The sequence below is a fragment of the Pinus tabuliformis genome, chromosome 9, assembly GCF_031772625.1.
Source record: "Pinus tabuliformis cultivar Carrire ecotype Pingquan chromosome 9, CPIR1, whole genome shotgun sequence".
Lineage (NCBI taxonomy): Eukaryota > Viridiplantae > Streptophyta > Pinopsida > Pinales > Pinaceae > Pinus > Pinus tabuliformis.
This window is the reverse complement of record NC_142307.1, coordinates 108,319,917-108,340,851: the sequence shown is the minus strand read 5'-3', so window position 1 is coordinate 108,340,851 and position 20,935 is coordinate 108,319,917. Positions and strand designations below refer to the sequence as shown.

Genomic DNA, 20,935 nt, shown 5'->3' with positions numbered 1-20,935 from the left:
TGGCCTCGTGAATTACTTGTATCAAGAACCTGAGGTGCAATGGTAGCCATGACATCTGAATTGAAAGTGACCTATCTTTCATGACAAATTTCCTTCATGAGATGAGTTTCTTCCTGTATGTCTAAGGGCATGCTAGCATGGAAGCTACAAATTGAATATTATGCATGAAGGTGTGCTTTGGATTACCTTGAAGTGCAATAACCACCATTTCCTTATTGGCAATGAGCTCTCTAACACATCATGGTTGTCAAAGGAGACAAGATGTCAAATGAACTAGGGCTGAGATGAGAGGGGAGTTGCATAAGGCACCCATGAAAAGGATATGCCATAACAATGTGTCATTCAACTTGCACCAACATCAAACTTGGGACCATACCTTCTCTCTCTAAAAAATCACAATGGAGGGGTAAAACTCAATGATAAGGATGGGAGGCAACCCACCCAAGCACCATGTGACATTCTAGAAACATGGTGGGTGAAGACTAGAGTAGAAGGAAGGATACAGATAAGGAGGATGAATCACCACTAGCTAGGGATGAAGGACATTCTAAAGAGTTCACACATGTCAGGGACACATATAGCATAAGTTTTCATAGGGGTCTAGGCCTCCCTCCTTGGGAGGAGAGACCCCATAAATGTCCTTGACTGGATGACATATGGAGATGATACCCATGGGATGGAACTTAAACCCCAACCCCATTTAAATCACCAAATGACAGCCGCATAAAAATAAAAAATATTAATAAAAACGAATATTTCATATAAATCATAACTAATTTTTTTTAGGATTGATTAACCTCCACTAAGACCAATGTGGTCTATTGGACCTTAAGAGAGTAAGAGATTAATTGTTACTCTTTAATATTTTATTTCTATGATAAAAAAGAAGGGAAAAAAGTGCCCCTGTATCATTATAGTTTTGTTGAGTTAACAAGTCAAGAAGGTCAATAGTGTGGCAAATGTTTTAGAAATGAGAACAGATATGAGTAAGAGTTGAGTGATTTAAGAGAAAGTGTTTTTCATCTTCAACCCTCTTAGTATAGCAAAGGTGACAAATTCTTTCATCTCATGGTGTTTTGGGAATAGACCAATGCCTAGTTTCACTTCAAAGCTCATAAGAATTACTTCTTTTCTTTGCAATTTTTATTTTCTTCTTAGCACTAGTCAAGGAAAAAAGATAATCATGGTTAGCAAGAGTGGGGTTGTGTTAGGATCACATAGCACCGAGAGAGTTTGTGGTGCCTAAAGACATCACTGTTTGATCACTAGCAAGCAAGACAATAATTATGGAGCTTTTTTAGCTTATAAATAAGCTACATCAAATATGAATACCATGGGAAAAACCATGGGTTCCCATATACTTGGAGCTAGAAAACTACAAGTAAATTGACCGAGTCAAGTTTACTCCAATAACCCTAATAATCCTCCCCTTAAAGTTGACACTTGGAGATTGGCCTAGCCCCACTCATGAACTATCTCATCTGAGTTTTCACATTCCCCCCGGGATCCCGTCCCCTCCCCCACTCCCCCTCTTCCCCCCTACACACCTCAAGCTAGGGTACTATTACACTTGCCACCATAGTATCTCTTTAAGTGGTCCATTCCACACCTTGATGACTCCATGCACCACTTGCACTGCATGTATGCTTGAGAAATCTCTTAAGGCCTTACGACTATGCATGTTCCTACTCAAGATGTTTTCCTAAACATCATGTCTTACAACTTCCTAGGGAAATGCCTTAGACCAAAACCCTTAGGGTGTTGACACATCCCACATCGGCTACTTCACTTTATACTGCTCCATTTACTCCATCTGTGTTGTTTTCTCACATCCATACTACCACTCTCTCAAACTTCTTTATCTAGCTCGATGCATACCTTCACTATATCTTTCCTCGATCTTGCTCGATCCTGAATTTTCAACATCGCCAATTCCATTAGCACATCTTCTATCAATTTAGTGGGCATCATTCTTCATTGTCACAACTGCATCCCATGATTTTTTTTGGCAGCTTTCATGATTTTTTGCATACATATATTTTACTTGGTCATTCTTGCTTTATGTTAAACTCCAAGCTCTCATACTCACTAGGTTTTCATATTTACCACTTTGTCTTTGATATTCACGAGACTTTGATACTGTACGTTAGGATCATAGAGCACTAAGAGAGATGGCGGTGTCTAAAGAGACCATTGTTTGATCTCAATGACAAGCAAAACAAAGTATCATGAAGCTTTTTTGGCATATAAATAGGCTACCTCAAACATGAATACCACAAAACCACCAATAATTTGACTCAAACAACCCTAACAAGCTAATCACCACCTTTTTAATAAAATAATATAATTGAAAAAAATAATTATATTTCATAAAAAAAATAATATATAGCATTTAAATAAAAATATTAATATTATTTATAAAAAGATAAATATTTATTTTAAATATAATAATTTATATAATTTTTTAAATAAAAAATACTGAAAATAAAATGATTTTCAACCTACCGAATAATGATAATTAATATTAAAATTAATTGAAATAAAATGTTTCTTGCGGTAAAGAAGAAGGCAGTTGATTATAGTTACTTTGCATTGCATTAAACACACATAAATTGATATATATATAATTTTTCTGAAATATTTAAATTTATTGGTTTATAATACCATTGATTCATCAAATAATAGTCTAATTGCTCTGCGAAGTGAATGGCGGCCGTTTTGGGGTTGCGGTTCTTTTAATGTTACGTTCGTAGTGATAGATCACATTAAAAGTAATTGAAAATAAAATGTTTCTTCCCGTAAAGAACGTGACAGTTGATGATAATTAATTTGTATGGGATCCCAAAAATTTTTACTACGCACATGATTTGACATTATATACATTTTTCCTGACTATATTTAAATTTATTTGTTTAAATACCATTTATTAATCAGATGATATTGTAATTGCTGTGCGAAGTGAATAAATTTATTTGTTTAAATACCATTTATTAATCAGATGATATTGTAATTGCTGTGCGAAGTGAATGGCGGCCTTTTTCTGTTTTCAGTTTTTCTTTTAATGTGAAGTTAGTGGGGTTTAGAGTGATTATCAATTGGAAATTTTTTTGGTGGGTTTTTCTGGTCAAAATCTGGCAGCAATTTATTGGAATTGCATGTTTTATAGCTAGTTTCTGCACAATCAAAGCGTCCCAGGGATTTTTCAGGGTGCTAAATCCAAATATACAGTTAAAAAACGATTTTAACTGCAACAAATCAAGATTTAACCACAATTTCTTTCGCCGGATTCCATCACCAAAATCTCCAAAAAAAATTGCATTATAAACAACTCCTTATCAATATGCAAACGTGGGTGTCGTCAGCCGGGAAGAGGCAGTTCGCATTGTCCAATGTCCCGCACTTCCCATTTTTTAATGTTAGGTTTGCGGTGATTCCCGTCATTATGAATATGCCGTGGTTATAACGCGGCTGTCGTCAGCGTGAAGAGGAAGTTCGCGTTGCTTAATTTTCCACGTTTTAGTTTTATTTTTATATTTTTGTATGGGGTAAAAATGTGTTGGAATCATAAGTTTGAAATTTGAATTTTATATAATTTGAGTGTTTTTAAAAATTTTCAAATATTAAATTTATATATAATGAAAAATACATAATAAAAATCAATATGATAATTTAGTCTCTATTAATAATGTTTTGAAAAAAAAATATAAAAAATCTTAACATTAAAAATAAAATAAAAAAATACAAAATATGTGATAGAAATCAATATTTTCATTACCCAAGACATTACATAACTTCATTGTCTTATTACAAGTGGGAGAATGTTAAGTGTGAAGCCAAATTCATGCAAGATTCTAGATCCTTCTACACTGCCACTAGTTTCTAGATCTCCATCTAAATCACATGCAGGATTCTAGATCCTTCTTCAGCCTCTATAAATTTGTAATTGCTCTGGCCAAGGAAAGCAAGCCAAGGTCTAGGCCTGTTACGTAATGCTCAACTTTACAAGCTTCTTGAAAACAATTAGGCTCACCTTCATTAGGCAACAAAATATAGTTTGAAGGAGGATACCTTTGTGAAGGCTTATGAGGCCTAGAAGATCTGCGAACCAACTGTGGTGGTGCATTATCAGGTTGAATCTCTTGTAAAGGTTCCTGCAAGATTCCTTCTTCTTGTTGTTCATCATTTTCTACTTGTTGTTCTTCATGCTCCTGAATTTGCTGTTCATTTTCTTGTATTGGTGGTATGTTTTCCTGCTACTTTTCAAACCTATCAATAACCTTCTTGACCTCCAACTCACCTACAGTCCTCTTGAACATTTCTGACTCATTAAATATAACATCCCTGCTTCTAATAATTTTATGTTTGACTGGATTCCATAGACGATAACCAAAATCTTCATTTGCATATCCCAAAAAAATGCATTTCATAGATTTATCATCTAGCTCAGTTCTATTTTCTTTGGGAATATGTACAAATTCTTCACATCCAAAGATTTTCAAGTGAGAATAATTCAAATTCTTACCAGTCCAAACTTCTTCAGGGATACCGCCATCCAAGGTTGTAGTTGGAGATCTATTTATGAGGTAGCAAGTGGTCCTCACTGCCTCAACCCAAAACTTCTTCTCCAAACCGAATTGGACAACATACTTACACCTTTTCCATAATGGTGTGATTCATCCTTTCTGCGACACCATTCTATTGAGGAGTACGAGGCACAATCTTCTCATGCTTTATGCCAAACGTGTCACAATATTCCTTAAACGCATTTGAGCAATATTCTCCACCACTATCTGTTCTTAAACACTTCAGCAATTTGTTAGTTTCTCTTTCAATAGCAACATGGAATTTTTGAAATATTCCAAACACTTCACTTTTACTTTTCATAGGATATGCCCAAACCTTTCTGGATGCATCATATATAAATGTTACAAAATATGATGCTCCTCCTAATGATTTGATGTTAACAGGCCCAAACACATATGAGTGTACCAATTCTAACACATTTTTCTTTCTGTCATAGCCACCTCTAAGAAATGAAACCCTTCTTTGTCTACCATATATAAAATGCTCACAAAGATCAATATTGTAGGATTTCAAACCCGGCAATAAATTTTTACCAAAAAGGATTTTTAAGCCCTTCTCGCTCATGTGACCCAAGCACTTATGCCACAGATCTGCTGAATTTCCTTCTTTTGTGACAACAACCAAATCTAATTTTCCTATTAGTGTCTTCAATGTGTATAATGTTCTTGTCTTGGGTCCTTTGGCCACGACCAATGCTCCTTCGCTAATTTTCCAGTGTCCTTTTCCAAAGCTTGTGGAATAGCCTTCATCATCCAGTCGTCCCATAGAGATTAAATTCATGCACATTTCTGGTACATGCCTTACCTGTTTCAACAATATATCTTGTCCATATTTCATCTTGATCTGGACATCTCCCACTCCAACAATACTACAAAAATAATTATTCCCCAAATGCACTCTACCATAATCACCAAGATTTTATGAAACAAAACTATCTTTGCATGGGGTTACATGGTGAGAAGCCCCAGAGTCAAGGATCCAATCAAAGCTACTGCTAGATGTATATACACATGCATTCTCTACTGAAGCAGTAAACAACACATCACCATTTGTGGCTACAACAGTAATCTCACCTTCATTTGTGCTGGATGACTTGTGATTTGTGCTGGATGGTCTCTGATCCTTTTGTCATTTCTTCCCAAAACGACATTCTTTCTTCATGTGCTCGGGTTTACCGCAATGAAAGAAGATGATCCTGCCTCTCCTTGATTTTGATCGGCCTCTCGATCTTGATTGCCCTTGCCAGCCTCGATCCATTCTCCTACCACGATCAGCTAGAGCTAGAGCCTCTCCTCCCTGGTTTTCCATAATTCACTTGCATCGTAGCTTCTCATTCATTAAACTACTGTTGACATCATCAAACTTCAGGGTCCCTATAGTTTCTTAAGTGCTCATAGCTACAGTTAAATTTTCCCAATTGTTTGGCATAGAACACATTAGCAAAATGGCTCTAATTTCATCATCTAAAATGATTTTAACAGAGGCAAGTTGATTAGTAATAATATTAAATGCATTTAAGTGCTCAGCAATTGAAGCACCCTCCTTCATTTTGAGATTATAAAGCGTCTTCATCAAGAACACTTTGTTTGATGTCGTGTTCTTCTCATATAGATCATGGAGCTTCTTCCATAATCCTTCTGTCGTCTTTTCTCTGGACACATTGAAATAAACATTCTTTGCTAAATATTGGCATATTGTTTCAATCGACTTTCTATCTAGCTTATTCCACTCTTCATTTGTCATCAATGAGGGTTTCTTTGTTGTGCCCTCAATCAGCAAATACTGATCCTTTAAAATTAATATATCCTCCATCTGTGATTTCCATAGGGCAAAATTAGCCCCGCTCAACTTCTCCATATGTGTAACTGTTGTCTCCATTTTCAATCAAATTCATGCCCCAAAACACAAAAAAATCCACTTAAAAATATAACTTTAATTATTACTCTTTAAAATTTAGTAATAATGACCTTCCTCCTTTTAAAATACCCTTTTCAAAATTCCTGCTCCTTTTAAGATATACTTTTCAAAATTCCCACATATAATTATATATGTTTCATAATAAATATAAAAAAACATATATAATGTTTTAACCTTTTCACATGTCACACATACAAATGTTGGTTTGAGAAAAAACTTGATGTATACGTGCAAGCTTGATGTAAAAAAAAACTTACGAACACCACGTTTCAACTCTAATCTCCACGGATCTCCACGTTTCAAACTCCAGCAACACGTTTCAACATAGGTCCACGACCTTATTTTTCTTGCAGCAACTGTCTTTTAGTTGCAGCGTTCCTCACCTATTTCCTGGACAGATCCTTCAATAGCTCCAGAGGTAACAGCCAACGTTTTAACGAATGCTGCCAAAGTCAGGCGATGGCACTAAGCAGCTTGCACAGTGGATATTCGAACCTGGCTCTTATACCAGTTGTTAGATCAGAGCATACATAACACACAACAGATTTATACTCAGAGACTTAGACAACAATAGCAGAGAATAATTCATAGAGACAGAAAAATGGAGAAACAACAAGATTACTTAGTCAGAAACAACGGAATAGATAAAACAATCACTGGAGAACAGAAATCACTTTGCATTGCGTAACAAGCCTGGACCTTGGTTTTCTTTCCTTGGCCAGAGTAATTACAAATTTATAGAGGCTGAAGAAGGATCTAGAATCCTGCATGTGATTTAGATGGAGATCTAGAAACTAATGGCGGTGTAGGAGGATCTAGAATCCTGCATGTGATTTAGATGGAGATCTAGACACTAATGGCAGTGTAGAAGGATCTAGAATCCTGCGTGAATTTGGCTTCACACTTAACAAAAAGAATCTTGCCCAATTTTATTGGGGGAAAGATGCATATGCCTGCCCAATTCAATTGGGAGAGGGATGCAAATTTGAAGCACAAGGAACAAAGAAAAGTGGCGCAATTCGATTGGGAGAAAGATGCAGATTTGGAGCACAAGGTACACAGAAAATTCAAGTCTTTAGTTTGGCACAAAGAAAGTCTAGGCACGAAATGTCAAGGACCTTTTTTAGTAAATTTGTAAGGCAAACAATTGTGGTTCAATATTTTTTTAGAAAAGACCTTCCATCATCCTATACAGGATATTGTTTTAAGCCTATTTTTGTAAACATTTAAGAGTGGTTGTTGCAATTTTCGACTTAAAATAATTTCATTGATACATTTTACAAAAGGAAGGGGTCTATTAAAAAAAATACACTGACATCGTTCTAATTGGTTGTTCACATTGTAATATTTAAGAAAAAAAAAGAGCGTGAAAGCCTTTATGAAAACATTATTTTTGTAGAGAAAAGGTATATTTATCTATTTTGTAAAAGTGAAGTAGTAGAGAAGCCACAATAGAGGTATTTTGATTGTAGGAAACCGCTATACCGTCAAGTCAATTTTCTTGCTGAGTCATAGTGAGCCGAAATTCAACAAATGGAAAAGCCAAGATGTCGAGAACTTGGTCAAAGTGAGAGAAAGAGATGTTTTTGATATTTTTAGATTTGGAGGTGAAAAGGAAGAAGGATTTCATTCTTCCCCTATTTCAGATGCCATGATAGGAAAGGAGGCTTGAGATACCGTTGAGAAGAGTTTTGGTGTAAGGGGGAGCATTTAAATTGAAGATGAAGGTGGATCTATAACAACATATCTACAACAAGATTAAAAGTTTGTTGAATCCCATGGTGCTTAGCCACAAGTGGACAGAAATTTGGTGAATCTAGCAATATAGCTTATTAATGACAACTTGTTGAATCGAGCAAAAGAGCTTGTTGATGATAGTGAAACTGCCAATGGAGCAACCAATGTTATGGTTAATCCAACAATTCAATTTGTTGATGTTAAATTTGATGAAGACTTGTTACCTCATGATGTATGGTTGCAAATGATGCAACAAAAACATGATATCGACATGATGTTATTCTGTGATAAAAGCCCACTTGAATCTAAAAACCAAGTGGAAGACATCCTGTTTGCAACAACACTAGTTAGTGAAGAAGTCGAAGAGACAGAGATAGAAGAAGAGCCAAAGAAGGAAGCCCACAAAGAGAAAACAGAGACAAAATCAAAGTTAAAGAAGGAAGCACAACAGGAGAAAGCTCTCATTGCAGAGACGAAGGAACAGAACCATTGGTTTCAAATGTGCAGGTACACATAACAATTATGAAGAAGAGTTAAATTTCCTTGAAGCATGGCTTGCAACACCATGCCTTGATAAAGTTTGCATAGAAGCTGTAGAAATGCATGTTGAAGACATCTTGGATGATGAGAACATAAATGAAATTTTCAGGTATTGGAGTTCTGAAGAAATATTTTTTTATTATAAACTTATGTTGCAACAAATTGATGATGAAGATCACACAAGAAAAGATGGCATGTGGCAGCAGTCCACATACAAGTTGATTTTTGAAGAGGTCTAGGACACGCTTGGACAACCTAGAAAAATGGAAGACCTACACCAACAAGAAATTGAAATTTGAAGCCTGCAACAAGAAGAAAAAGATGAATCAATTTAGTGGCTATGGGACGTGGAAGAAGAAAATAAGAAAATAAGAAACGTAAATCTAGTTGAAGTCAAACTTTTAAATTGTAAGCCTAACTGAGACATAGACCAGTAGACATCTTAATTAAATTTTCATGTGGTTGTAATTAAGGGGGAGTGTTGGAGAATCTAATTCCAACCACCTACTAGGTGTCAAAACCATTAATCCAAGTGTCCTAGTTCAGTTTCAGTTAGTCCAGTTTAGTTTAGTATCACTACAATTATTTATTTTTAATGTCTCCAATGTAATGTTATTTAATTGGTTCGTAATATTGAGAAGAGAAACTCTCTCTCCACAATTAATTTTTAATTTTTGTTACACCATGCTCGCCAATATAACAACGCATATCGGCGATATCCAGTTGCAGACAGAATGATGACAACCACACTCAGATGTTTTGCTTCTGCCTCTTTTTACTAGTCTCGTATTATTCCAGAAGCCCTCGAAATCGAGAAAAACCTTGATAATTTTAATAGGGAAGATGGTTATAGGCTCAGCCAATCTTGGAAACCTGTCATCCACCATTTCACCTATGACTCTTGACCCGACATTGATCTTTTTCCCCCTTCCGATGTGCCTCATTTTTTTCTCCCTTTTGCTGGTCATCTTAAAGAATTTTGGTTCTCTCAACTTTATCTCTCTAATAAATTCTCTTCATCATCAATGTTTCTTTTACCTCTTAACTTCGTTAAATTTATTCTTACAATCTCTTCTTCAATTCTTAACCTTTTTAATTTTTTATCCATCAACCATAAAATAAGAAAATCTTTGTTGATCCATTAATCTCCCTTCATCTTAATAGTCCTTAATTAAAATTGTCATTTGAAATTTCATGATACCAAAACAAATTTATATAATTTTATATGGCATTAATTTATCTAGGTTCCATTTTTGAACATTATTCATGTAATTTTGATTCTTTAATTAATTTTAAATAACTATTAATTATTAGTCTTCTATTTCTTATTTTTTTCCCCTAATCTTACTTGTTCAATTCTTGGTCCATAATTTAATCCATCTCAATCATTCTTTGACTAATTTATTTTAACAAGAAAATGGTCAAATATTAGATATAATTATATTTGGCATTAATTTATCTATGTTCCATTTCCGAAAATTATTCATATAATTTTAATTCTTTAATTAATTTTAAATAACTATTAATTATTAATCTCTTATTTCTTAATTTAAAAAAAAAAAAAATCAACTATCTCCTCCCTTCCTCCTTTATTCAAAAATCAAATTAAAAATCTAACTTCCTTGTCCTACTTGTTATCTTGGTCCATAATTAATCAATCTCAATCATTATTTGACTAATTTTAATGAAGAAAATGGTCAAATATTATAATTTTCAAAAGTAAAATTGGTGAAATATTATTTCTAACTCTTAATGGTTAATCAACAAATACACAATCCAAAAGGTTCCTATAAATTTTAAAAACTCTAGCAAGTCTATTTTCAAGATTTTCTTTGGTCCCTGATGATGAATGAAGTTCCCATTGAAAACTTTGGCAGGATAATATATATTACAGAGTGTCTTTCCAGAAATCTATAACAATATATAATAATTTCAAATCTCTAATCGCTCATATATAATTTAATTTCAAAGAAAATGTGAAGTGACACCTATTCTGTTCTACCACAATAGTTTTTACTTGTCCTAACTTCCTCTATGTTGTCCTCTGATATGATTTCAGAACCCTTAAATTCAAGGATAAAACCAAAGATTATAGAAGGGAAAGCACAATTGTCACGCAGGACAAGAACACGATACTGGTCCAAAATCTACAGGAGGAAAGCAACATAGAGCGTTCTGGTTGCTAATGTGTTGAAGATATCACCCCCATCAAACATTCACTGACATAATCCGGAGTAATCCAGCAAGGTTCACGCAGTGAAGTATTTGTGAGGATATTGACCCCATTCAGGAAGTAGACACCATACAAAGACGTAACACATAAGTGGCAAGCATGCATCTGAAGTTGATGTATCACTTGTTTTTGAAAATGTCTTCTTTCTATGTCGACGTTGAAACATAAAGGGATGCATGCAAATACCTATGTTTTTGCACATACACATACATCTATGGATATACTTTGTTTAAATAGTAGGGACATCTTTTAACCCTACAAACAAAAAAAATTCATTTCATGTTTAATTTAGTTAGTTTAAATTTATTTTATTATAAATAATATATAAATGTAAATAATAATATCAGATACCTTTTGCACTTGCAAAAAAATTATTATCAAATACACTTTATTATCAAACTTCCACCACATCTTCTCCATCCAAAAATTCGGCAAGATCCCACACCGGCAAGGCTGACCAAATCCTAAACCAAACAAAAACAATTCGGACTTAAGATCGCTCAGAATTCCAGTAAAAAGTGAATTACCAACTATTGTATTCATTATTTTTTTAACCTCCTCCATCGTATCCTCTGATCTGATTACAGAACCCCTAGATCCGAAGACAGAATGAAGACTGTACAAGGCAGGCACCATTGTCACGCAAGAGAAGAACGCATGTACCCCAAAATCCACAAAAGCAGAGGGCAAACAACATAGAGCGTTCCGGTTGGTATTGTGGATATACAAGCCCTATCAAACAGCTGAGTAATATAATCCATCACGACTCATGCTGTGGAGCATTTTCGAGTATATTGACCTGATTCTAATACCGGAAGCAGATCGATAGGGACCTGCCGCACGCACATGGAACGCCATACTTGGCACGGCTAGATCTGAAGCTGAAGGAAGAAAATTTAAAGAAAAAAAATATTGTGGGAGGGTCAGGTGTGATTCAAATTGCAACAAATGCCATAGCATTATCCAATGATTTTGTTCTCCTCAGACTTAAAATTTTATTCAACTGTTCCAAGCTTCCGCCATAGTAGTCGCCGGAAATAAAGCCTCCGCCGCCGTGGCCTGGTGAACCTTCAGGAGCAGTTGGGCCATCAGCGGGATTATTCATCACTTCCAACCTTCTGCGAGGGTCGGCGCCGGAAATAAAGCCTCCGCTCCCATGGCTTGATGAACCTTCAGGAGCAGTTGGGCTATCATATGAGCCTTCAGCGGGAGGAAGAATCAGGCCAGATGAGATTTCATGGAGAGGAGTTGGTAAGGCCGCTATAGAAGTATTCCATTTCCTTTGTACCGTGTAAAATAATAGCACTTGTTGGGTATTTTTCTTTTAAATGGGAAATACCAAAAACCAATATTTAAACACACAGAGGCAATGCTCTGTTTCTTTTACTCCAAGATCTTATGTGCACACAGAAGACTTAAAAGAAATTTCACTGAGAGAACTAGAGTATTTCACCACCATAAAAGATTTCTATTCATTAAAACAAAAACTGATACATCCTCTTTTACTGAGAGGGATTTACCACTGTAAAATTGTTTTCATATTCACTGCTGTGAAAAACAACTTACTGCTGTAACAAAAGTTTACATGAGCTTACTGCTGTAAAACAAAATTTACATTCACTGGTGTGAAACACTTTTACATGCTGCTGTAAAAACAAAACTTACAGAGTTACAAAAACTCGCTCCACCATTTCCTTTATGCACTGCTGTGCAAAACTACACATGGTTTTTCCACACACCTGAAATTACATCACCCTGGTTCTATCTTTTTACACACTGCTGTGTGTTCAATACATACCACACATGGTTTTCGCTTCACCACTCTTATTTTTTACTCTACTGTGAACTCACACACTTAAACTTCCCGTGTGCCATACATGAAAACACAAGTCAACACAGTAATAAATTACATACACCTATCCCATACAGAATTTATGTGATAAGTACATACGCCCATACCTTCTCATAAAAAAACTTACGAACTCTATGTAAAACTTTAATATTCTACCTACCACTATGACATTTCATTAAGACGTATGGTCAACCAAAACTTAGCTTTACTCCACGCAACATTTAATATTTGCCGTCGGGTGAATTTCAAACATTATGCAATTTGGTTTTGGGAAGCCATCGGGTCCACTCCATCGCATCGCAACTTTACTCATGTCAAAGACACCGACCCTATGATATTGCCGATAGCGAAGTGCCGATGTGATATCGGCGATCGCTTATCGCAAACACAAAAGCTTCTTTATAACTCCTTCACTTTGACTTTGCCGATGCGATATCGGCGATCGCTCGTCGGCAACATTTTATATCGCTGCCACTGCCTACCTCCTATGCTTCAACCTGCCGATATGCCGACTTGCCGATATGCGATATCGGCGATCGCTGTTGAAATTATATTTTCAACACTCCCCTTTAATTTCAACTGTCGGGCATTCAATCATACCCAAACACTTCCTCAAAAATTCAAAGCTCTTCTGATCCAATGGCTTTGTCAAAATGTCTGCTACCTGTTCCTGAGTACTGCGATGTTGTAGCACAATTTCTCCATTGTTCACCAATTCTCTGATGTAGTGAAACCTTGTATCAATGTGCTTCGTTCTCTTGTGAAACACTGAATTCTTTGACAATGCAATAGCTGAGCTATTGTCACAGAAGATGACTGTCGCTTTTGCCTGCTCTTGGCCTAAGCTTCTCAACATTCTTCTCATCCATACTGCCTGACAAGCTGCTGCTGTAGCTGCCACATATTCAGCCTCTGCTGTAGACAATGCTACGATGGACTGCTTCTTAGAAGCCCATGAAATGGCTCCTGAACCCATATGAAAAACATAACCGGAAGTGCTCTTCCGATCATCTACACTTCCAGCCCAATCGCTATCAGTGTAACCAATTAAATCTGAACTTTCTGAGACACTATATAATATGCCAAACATTTTGGTACCTTTGACATACCTCAAAATTCTCTTTGCTGCCTGCCAGTGTGCCTCCTTTGGCCTCTCCATGAATCTGGAAATCAAACTAACAGCATACATTAAATCAGGCCTAGTTGCTGTTAAATACATAAGGCTGCCAACAATGCTTTTATACAAGCTAGGATCAAAATCCTTGCTGCTGTCCTCTCTGCTGAGCTTTAATCCCATCACTGTGGGAGTGATGGCTGCCTTGCATTCTTCCATGTTAAATCTGCCCAAAACTTGATTTACATATCTTGCTTGAGATATAAAAATTCCTTTTTCATTTTGATCTACTTCTATGCCTAAGAAGTATCTCAACAAACCCATGTCAGTCATTTCAAATTCATCCTTCATGACTGATTTAAAATTCTCAATAAGATAAATATCATTTCCAGTGAAAATAACATCATCTACATACAAGACAACAATTAAAATTTTACCATCCTTTTCCTTGATGTAGACTGTGGGTTCTCCTTCACATTTGTCAAATTCATTATCCAATAGATATGAATCTATCCTGCTGTACCATGCTCTTGGCGCTTGCTTTAGCCCATAAAGAGCTTTCTTCAATTTGCACACTTTGTGCTCTTCACCTTTCTTCTCATATCCGAGAGGCTGTTCAACATAAACCTCTTCCTTTAACACTCCATTTAGGAATGCTGACTTCACGTCCATTTGGTAGACTTTCCATTTGTTTTGTGCTGCTATGGACAGCACTGCTCTCACGGTTTCCATTCTTGCAACCGGTGCAAAAGTCTCCTCATAATCTCTTCCATACTGCTGCTTGTAGCCTTTAACAACCAGCCTTGCTTTATGCCTTTCTATCTTGCCTTCAGCATTGCTCTTGGTCTTATAAACCCATTTCACACCAATGACTTCTTTGCCTTTTGGTAACTCAACCAAATCCCATGTTTTGTTTCTCTCTATGGCATTCATCTCCTCATCCATAGCTTCTATCCATTTCCTATCTTTGATTGCATCCTCGAAATGAATAGGATCATCAACATGACAATACAAGGCAAATAAGGAATTCATTCCTTCATTATAAATGTCACTTAGATTTCTAAATTTCTTACCTCTTTCACTTGGTGTGCAAGTGCTTGAAGATGCACTTGAATTTCCTCCTTGTGGTGTGCTTGGAGAGGCACTTTCATTGATCCTCAATGGTGTACCCTGCTGTCCTTGTGTTGGCGCTGCTGTTTGGGGATGTACTTCAGCCACTTCCTCTTCATCTTCATCATGAGACAAACAGCTCTTGACATTCACTGTTTTCTCTATGCTTCCATCCCAAGCTTCTTCCTCAATGAATTGAACATCCCTGCTTACAAAGAACTTCTTGGTAGATGGAATGTACAGCCTGTAGGCTTTGGATTCATCACTGTATCCAATGAAGATGCATTTCTCCCCTTTGCTGTCCAACTTCCTCCTTAGCTGATCTGGTATGTGTGCATAGGCCACACACCCAAAAACTCTCATGTGGGTGACTCCTTGCTTTCTCCCACTCCATGCCTCTTCCGGCACCTTGTTCATGACTGCTTTTGTAGGACACCTGTTTAATATATAAACTGCACAATGTACAGCTTCAGCCCAATACTCATTCGGCAAATGCTTTGCCTTCAACATACTCCTCGCCATATCCATGATGGTCCTGTTCTTCCTTTCAGCAACTCCATTTTGCTGCGGAGTGTACCGAGTTGTAAACTGTTTATGAATTCCATTTTCTCTACAGAATCTTAGGAATTCCTTGGAGATATACTCACCTCCTCTATCAGTTCTCAATACTTTTATGTGCAGCCCGCTTTGGTTCTCCACAAGTGCTTTGAAGTTTTGAAATTTCTCAAACACTTCACTTTTGTTTTTAAGGAAGTATATCCAAGTTTTTCTTGTACAATCATCAATGAATGTTAGGAAATATAGGCTGCCAGCTAATGATGGAGCTTGCATTGGTCCACACAAATCTGAGTGGATAATCTCTAAGGGTGTCTTTGCCCTTATGCTCTTCCCTGATGGAAAACTTTCTCTATGTTGTTTTCCCAAAATGCAGCCTTCACAAAGGCTGTCCGGTTTCTCTATCAATGGTAATCCTCTTACCATTCCTTTTCTGCTCAATAAGTTTAGACCTCCAAAATTGAGATGCCCAAATCTCAAGTGCCATAACCAATTCTCATCCTTTGGCACGCTCTGGAAGGCCTCTTGGGTGACTGCTGCCATTTCCCTTTTATTCTTCATGTCAGTCCTGATCCGGAGAGGGAACATCCTGTTCCTTGTCATCTTCACTTCAGCAATGCATCTTTTGCTGGGTGGTATATCCATGATGGTGCACACATCATTTTTAAAGAAAACATTGTACCCCTTATGGACAAGCTGTCCAATACTCAAGAGATTACATCTCATTCCGGGAACATAGTATACATCTGCTATGGTTTTCCTTTCTCCTTGTTTTGTAAATATTTTTACCTCCCCTTTTCCCATAACAGACACTTTACTATCAGTTCCTAGTGTGACTTCTGATTTCACATTTTTATCTAGGGCAGAAAAGAAGGCAATGTTTCCGGTCATATGGTTGCTGCAACCTGAGTCTAAAAACCATATGTCCTCACTATGTGTTTCAGCCATGTTACAAGCTAACAGGACATTTTCTTGACTGTTGTTTTCTCTTGTAACATTTGCATTTTGTCTGCTGTTCATATCATGTTGTTTCTTTCTACAATCACTAGCATAATGTCCATACTTTTTGCAATAATAGCATTGAACATTAGATTTATCATACCTTTGTCCTTGAGCATGATGTTGATCTCTTTGTTGACTGCTGCCTTGACCTTGGTTCTGATTTGGATTGCTGCCTCTTCCTTGTGCATTTGATGGGCTGTTCCTTCCACCTCTGTTCTGGCTTCTGCCTCTTCCTCTCTTGTTTCCTCTGCCTTGACCTCTTCCTCTTCCAAAGGACATCTGGGTCTTGAAGGCTTGCTCAAGAGATGAGTTTTCATTCCTACTCAACCTCTGTTCATGTGTTATCAGTGATGCATGTAGCTCATCAACTGAATATCTTGAGAGATCCTTTGTCTCTTCAATGGTGGTGACTATGGCATCAAACCTTGAGGGTAAGACCCTCAATATTTTCTCCACTATTCTTCTATCTTCAATGGTTTCTCCATGAGTTCTCATTTGTGTGATTACACCAATCACATGAGTGAAGAATGAGTCAATGTTATCTGACTCCTTCATGTTCAAGTTCTCAAAATCCTTTCTCAGCAATTGTAGTTTTGCTGTCTTCACTCTTTCCATGCCTTGATAGGCTGTCTTAAGGGTTTGCCATGCTTCATTGGCTGTCTTAGCTGCTGCTAACCTTGGAAACATACTCTGGTCTACTGCTAGATACAACAACACTCGGGCTTTTGAATCCTTCTTCCTATTGTTCTTAAGTAGATCCTTCTCTCCTTGAGTTAATGCATTGAACTCAGTTTCATCTGCTGGTTCTTCAAAGCCATCTTCAACTATTTCCCATAAATCTTGAGAGGCAAGTAGGGCTGTCATAGTTATTGACCAATAATCATAGTTCTTCCCATTAAACTGTGGGAGCTGGGTGTTAAACAAACCCATACCAGTGCTTGTGCTGGCCATTCCTTGACTGTGTATTTAAAACAGATCACTGCTTCTTCAGCAACACAAAAAAAACTTTTGAAATACCTGAATCCTTTGCTGTCTGAGTCTTCTGTCTGCCTGAGAAGTTTTGCTGCAGCAACAACCTTCTCCCTTCAGCTTCTTGAACACCTTCAAGAGCCTAAACCTGCTCCGATACCACTGTTGGGTATTTTTCTTTTAAATGGGGAAAATACCAAAAACCAATATTTAAACACACAGAGGCAATGCTCTGTTTCTTTTACTCCAAGATCTTATGTGCACACAGAAGACTTAAAAGAAATTTCACTGAGAGAACTAGAGTATTTCACCACCATAAAAGATTTCTATTCATTAAAACAAAAACTGATACATCCTCTTTTACTGAGAGGGATTTACCACTGTAAAATTGTTTTCATATTCACTGCTGTGAAAAACAACTTACTGCTGTAACAAAAGTTTACATGAGCTTACTGCTGTAAAACAAAATTTACATTCACTGGTGTGAAACACTTTTACATGCTGCTGTAAAAACAAAACTTACAGAGTTACAAAAACTCGCTCCACCATTTCCTTTATGCACTGCTGTGCAAAACTACACATGGTTTTTCACACACCTGCACATGGTTTTTCACACACCTGAAATTACATCACCCTGGTTCTATCTTTTTACACACTGCTGTGTGTTCAATACATACCACACATGGTTTTCGCTTCACCACTCTGATTTTTTGCTCTACTGTGAACTCACACACTTAAACTTCCCGTGTGCCATACATGAAAACACAAGTCAACACAGTAATAAATTACATACACCTATCCCATACAGAATAAATTACATACACCTATCCCATAGAGAATTTATGTGATAAGTACATACACCCATACCTTCTCATAAAAAAACTTACGAACTCTATGTAAAACTTTAATATTCTACCTACCACTATGACATTTCATTAAGACGTATGGTCAACCAAAACTTAGCTTTACTCCACGCAACATTTAATATTTGCCGTCGGGTGAATTTCAAACATTATGCAATTTGGTTTTGGGAAGCCATCGGGTCCACTCCATCGCATCGCAACTTTACTCATGTCAAAGACACCGACCCTATGATATTGCCGATAGCGAAGTGCCGATGTGATATCGGCGATCGCTTATCGCAAACACAAAAGCTTCTTTATAACTCCTTCACTTTGACTTTGCCGATGCGATATCGGCGATCGCTCGTCGGCAACATTTTATATCGCTGCCACTGCCTACCTCCTATGCTTCAACCTGCCGATATGCCGACTTGCCGATATGCGATATCGGCGATCGCTGTTGAAATTATATTTTCAACAGCACTATCGCTGATACCAGCCCTGCTATGACGAAAATGCCCCAGAAGTGTTGAACTTGAAGTTTGCCGGTTCCCAACTGATCCTTATATTTGCTGCAGTCACTGCCATAGTAAGGTAACCATTGTTGTTGCAATCTGACCAACTCGCCGTTTTCTGATAGCTCTAGTATTCTAATAGAAATGTCCCTTACCAGTTCAGAATTCATGCGATCAAACGCCTGCCCAAAACAGCCCGTCAGTATCCACAAAGGAAACCAAATAACAGATCCCAATGGTAATTACTTACAAATCCCCAGTTTTGAATTGTGAACGTTTGGCCAGCGAAGGCGAGGCTATCGCAATGTTCTGCTACAAGAGACTCCATGTATGGATGTTCGTCCACGATAGCACCCACATCACCTCTAGACAAAGCATCATAATAATCGGCTAAGATTAGAGGCACTAGTCTATGTCTAGAGATTCTGTACTGTTCTATAATTCCATCTAGGACTGTAGATCCCAAATGATAACCAATTTTTAGATTGCTGGCCACTACACTGTTGATGTCGTTAAGGGTTGGTTCTAAACGTGTGGCTGTTAGAATAGCTGATAAATTTGCTGTATAGCACGATTGCAGAATTCCAATAACAAACAACCACGCCACAAACACTATGCGCCCCATTCCGGTCCGGATATCATCTGCTATCACAAATCAAATTTTCGATAAAAATTCCATACGTCTTTACATCAAATTAACGGAGGACAAACAAAGAATTTGTGAAATAGAAAGAGAACAACTTACCCTGATTAGTGAACCAAGTTATAAAACTGAACCTGCACAAAAACAAACGTTGCTAAATTTAATGTGGTTTCCAACCCGTTCGATCGCTGAGGTAGTTACTTTGTCCTGTCCAAAATGATAGGTATATAAAATAGGCCATGGCAAAAGTTGTTCCTTACCTTAATATGCTTCCCAATGGGTTTCCAGGCTGCCCTTCGAAGAGCCGAATGTTTGTGCGCTCCAATATATAGATCATCATCCCTCCGGAGATGAAGAACACCGCTATTAGTAGCCACATTCCAGTGGTGAAAGGTTTCGTAAAAACCCAGCCAAAACTAATGGCATCCTGATGTTTCAATGGAACAACTGCCGCTAAACCAGAATCTAAGAAAGGTTGTGCAAACAATACTTCTCGAGAACGTTTTGATGTGATGGTGAAGTCTCCTACCACTGCATCCAGATTCTGAACAGCGAAGAACAATAAAGAAAGCATGAAAGATATGAGCTCTTATTGGTACTACCGTTAAGAATGACAACAATTTAAGGGCCTGCACACAGACAACACCTATACCTTAAGCACAATTTGGTCAATAATACTATCGTAGCTGAAGTGGTAGCTGAAGTTGTCTATTCCATATGGGATGTAATGGACGGAATAATTGAGTGTTTCAATGGAAGCTTCAAACACCTTCACGCAGAATCCCCCAACAGTAAAAGTTGTTCCGTTCGTTTCTATCGAGACGAACTCCTTGAACTCCGTATTCCAAGGTACGCCTACTCTCAAGATTTTTGCTGTTGGAGAAGTAATAGAAGAAGACGGTGTTATTTGATTTTGCTGTGCATCAGTATTCTGATAAAACGTATGCATGCAACTCATAAAAATAAGGGTCGGCCCAAGAAAAGCTTTCAATCCCACCGCCCTCATTCTGATCACTTCACTACTGGATTCCACAAATCAAGTTCTTGATTGTTCCAAAATAAATAATCGTAGGTTAAGTGGAGCGCTCGACGATTAGCGATTCCACAGATCACTAGTTGACCGTTCCGAATTAATTAATATTAAGTTGCGTGGAGGGTTGAAATTTGTGTAGCGATCGATCAACGTTAGCGTACGTCGGAAGCGGGTCTGTTTTCTATGTACCTATTGAAAACTTAAAATATTAATATCACAATCTCGTTTGGGATATATTGAAAACTCTAAAATATTAATATTATGATCTGTTCGATGATGCGATTCATAC

At 37.2% G+C, this 20,935-nt stretch overlaps 1 protein-coding gene across 1 annotated transcript in view; it reads right to left on the bottom strand.

Annotated features, from left to right (window-relative positions):
• Window positions 1-20,665, bottom strand: part of LOC149147309 (glutamate receptor 3.4-like) — a 36,010-nt gene extending 15,345 nt beyond the window's left edge. The window contains exons 1-5 of the mRNA XM_089441790.1: window positions 20,266-20,665; window positions 19,874-20,157; window positions 19,716-19,747; window positions 19,221-19,612; window positions 18,940-19,152 (exon numbers count right to left, since the gene is read on the bottom strand). Of these exons, the coding sequence (XP_089297916.1) occupies window positions 18,940-19,152; window positions 19,221-19,612; window positions 19,716-19,747; window positions 19,874-20,157; window positions 20,266-20,619 (1,275 nt within the window). The 5' untranslated portion in view covers window positions 20,620-20,665. The remainder of the gene's footprint in view (window positions 1-18,939; window positions 19,153-19,220; window positions 19,613-19,715; window positions 19,748-19,873; window positions 20,158-20,265) is intronic.
• Window positions 20,666-20,935: the final 270 nt, after the last annotated feature.